Source organism: Rutidosis leptorrhynchoides, chromosome 1 (assembly GCF_046630445.1).
Source record: "Rutidosis leptorrhynchoides isolate AG116_Rl617_1_P2 chromosome 1, CSIRO_AGI_Rlap_v1, whole genome shotgun sequence".
Taxonomy (NCBI): Eukaryota; Viridiplantae; Streptophyta; class Magnoliopsida; order Asterales; family Asteraceae; genus Rutidosis; species Rutidosis leptorrhynchoides.
In genome coordinates, this window is record NC_092333.1 from 618,315,465 (window position 1) to 618,319,162 (window position 3,698).

Consider the following 3,698-nt stretch of genomic DNA (forward strand, 5'->3'; position numbering starts at 1 on the left):
AGGGGGTGGGTCAAGGAAAGCATATGATGATGGTTGGGTTTCATCTTTTTTTTTTTTTAGGTATTGTCGTGGGGGTGACATATGTTGCTTGTATCATATAATTAATCATCATTAGTACAAATATAACTAGGGTATTTTTGAGTGATTTGTATATCGAACTAGGGTAATGTCATGCAAGGTCAAATCCCAATAAGTCTAACATGACCATTGGGTCAAACACAATATATAAGCTAACATCATTAGGAAATTAAATAAGAAAAAGGAAATTGGTCAAAATGCCTTCGTTTTAAAAAAATGCTTAACAATATGTCCTCAAAAATCGTAATTGCAAAAATGTCCTATAACCACACATCACGCACCACTCATGATGCGCACAAACTTTTGATTGATGTTTGTTTATGAGATATTCAGCGAGACAACAACTTTTCCTCACAAACTCGCATTACGCACCAAGCACCATGCACGACACGTGGTGTGTGGTGATTGGTGCAAATATGTCATATTTTGGTGTGTAGTGCGTGTTCACGAGAAAAAATGTATGTCTCGGTCATTATCTTGTAAACACATCACGCACATAGTTACATGCATCATGTGTGGTGCGTGATGCGTATGCGTGGTCAGAAGACATTTTTGCAATTTTGAGTTTTTAAGGCATATTGTTAAACTGCATTTTGACTAATTTCCCTAGAAAATGAATAAATAAGCATTCCCAAATTATACATATGTCATGTATGTTGCCTGTATCACATAATTAATCATCATTGATAATATCACAAACTAATAAAGAAAAACGCACTATTTAATTCTATTTGTTTTAATGCTTTTTATGGTCTAGTAGTAGAAGCAAATGTAACGTTCCGTGGCACGCTTGCTAACTCCTTTATATTGAGTTGTTAAGAAATATATCACAAATCAATGGAGTCAAGTTGAGCTTAGAATACCAAAACATGTTTTGACAAACGGATTGGCGGTCGAAGGTACCTACCCCGGACACGATCTTTATTATAAGTCAATGGGTTAATTTATGTCAAACAAGTCAATTCATTGTGCTATCTTTCAATTAGCAGTTTGACTCGTTAATCTAGAGAATTACTCCGTAAAAGGTTTAGCTGGTTTCAAGTTAATATCGGATGATGGGTTGGTTTCAGAGGTGTCTTTGAGCATAGGCAAGATAGCCAACCGCCTAGGGTTCAAAAATTTAGAAGGGTTCAAAATATTGAATACGTAAATATTATTCTCAATATATTTAAGTTAAAATAACTTGTTTTTAATTGTTAAATACAATGTAAGTAAATAAGTAGATAAATTGAAGTATTATTTTTTTATGCATAGAAAAAAAATTAACGTATATGTGGGTCCATTTTTTATTTTTGTCTAGGGCCTGAGACGGCCTTGGTTGGTTTCACAATAAACGAGTGAAAGTTCCTGGGATACCCCCATGGACTCGATGCATTACCCGAGCTGAAAAATTAAACGGGTTGCCGGTTCCCAGTTAATTTTAGTTTGTTGGATGATCTCACGTCAAACGGGTCAACTTCCATATGTTGCTTAGGAGATGATGGGTTGACCCGTTAATTAAACCTTGATAAATTTATAGTAGTAAGTAACGCTACCTGTTACCTCCAATTTGGGGGGAAATTGGCACAATATTAAACTTGAATTCAGTAATTAGGTAAGGCTACCTAAATAAACTTGATATAAGTTTATGATAGGAACAACTAGTTGAATGCAAGTTTAATCAGGTAACGCTACCTATTACCTCTAATTAGGGGGGAGGGGAATTGGCACCAACTTAAACTTTCATTTAACCATTTTTATTCACCGACCCATGACGTTTTGTGATAAAGAGTAAATTCTATATTTACAAAAACAGTTTACAAACTGACTTGTCATCATGATAGTGGTTCAATTTTACTCTTTATTGCATGTCTTTTAAGTCCTAACCATGGAGTACAAATTATCACCGTTTTTCATTGATAACGTAAGATATATACAATCTTAAATGACTTTTACTACAACTACACAAGGGTGTTTGTTTAGTAGGTTTAACAATAGAAGAATTGATTTCATTTTCATTATAATTGTTTGATATTTGATTTAGTAAGAATGATTTTACAAATCTGCTTTCAAACTCACTACCTACATATGATTCAATTTCCAAACCCACACAAAAAAATGTGTTTCAAAATCCATAGCAAATCAAACCCAGAACCAAATTACCTTGATTTCTTCCCCTTAACTTCAAATTCAGCATAGTTATCAATCAAATTGGAATCTATTTTACGGAATAAGTTTTCAGAACTTACACATAAAATTTATAGATTGTTGAATTAAGCCCCCAAATTCCATAACATAAAGCATCAATCAATTACACAATACATTGAAATTTCACAATCACACAATGAAATTGGCAACAAATTAAACTTGCATTCAACTAGTTGTTCCGGTTACAAACATATATCAACAATTTAAACAGAATGAAACGTCGAATTATAAAAGACAATACATAACCCTAGAAACCCTAACACCAACTCAACCTCCAAAACCGTAAAGAGTACGGCCCTGTCGTTTCAAAGCATACACGACATCCATCGCCGTCACAGTTTTCCGGCGAGCGTGCTCAGTGTAGGTCACAGCATCACGAATCACGTTCTCTAGAAAGATCTTGAGCACGCCACGTGTCTCCTCATAGATCAGGCCGCTGATACGCTTGACTCCACCACGTCTAGCAAGACGACGGATCGCTGGTTTGGTGATTCCCTGAATGTTATCACGGAGAACCTTACGATGTCGTTTTGCTCCTCCCTTTCCTAGTCCCTTGCCTCCTTTTCCTCTTCCTGACATTTTTTTGAATTTTGTTTGTGTTAAAATAGAAATGATTTTAGGGTGATGTTTTAGGTAGGTGGGGGAAGGGGTTGTTTATATAGGGGTGGTTTTGTTTTTGGGTTAATCTCAGGTGTGTTGTGGACCGTACGATTGTGATCTGTGTGAGGGGTAAACCTTGTGTTTCTATTGGTTAACTTGTGATCCGTGAGAGAAACTGTGATAAAATATACTCGTAACCCCGTAATTTTGTGTATCTTGATCTTGATTTGAAACATTTTAAATTGAAATAACTGGTAGCAGTGTTCCGAAAAGGGAGATGATATTTTCAACATCAGTTTTACTACTTCCACTTAAATGTTCTAAATTACCCTTAATGATAGCTTACATAAATTTCTTGGTATAATGAAATAAGGGATAGTTTTGGAAACAAAGCATTCAAAGATGGTGGAAGAATAAATTTCAATGGTGGAAGTATCATCTCCCTTCCGAAAACTATAATAGTACTCCCTTCGTCCGATATTAATAGTCCACTATTTCATTTTGGAATGTCCTAAATTAATAGTCCATTTTCATAAATAGAAAAGAATAAGAAGCTTAAGTTCTATTATGCCCTTAATGTATGTGGATAGGATTAAAGGAGAAAGAGAATATAAGAGTAAAACTGAAAAGTAAACAGAAAGTACAGTACTTTTATAACAATTTCTTAAAGTGTGTGTTTCTTGTCTATGAACTATTAATATGGAACTGAGGGAGTATAAAAAAACTACAGTAAAAACTTTTCAAAAAATAAATAAAATGAAAGTCCTATAAAAGTACACAATACAAAGAGAATACCAACCTAGCTTGAGACATATATGCTACAACAAGAACAT

General features: G+C 34.5%; 1 protein-coding gene across 1 annotated transcript; it reads right to left on the reverse strand.

Moving 5' to 3' along the window:
* Window positions 1-2,340: 2,340 nt before the first annotated feature.
* Window positions 2,341-2,877, reverse strand: LOC139885539 (histone H4). Its single transcript, XM_071869292.1, has one exon. The coding sequence runs from the start codon at window positions 2,842-2,844 to the stop codon at window positions 2,533-2,535; it is 312 nt and encodes a 103-aa protein (XP_071725393.1). The 5' UTR covers window positions 2,845-2,877; the 3' UTR covers window positions 2,341-2,532.
* Between the last annotated feature and the right edge of the window lie 821 nt (window positions 2,878-3,698).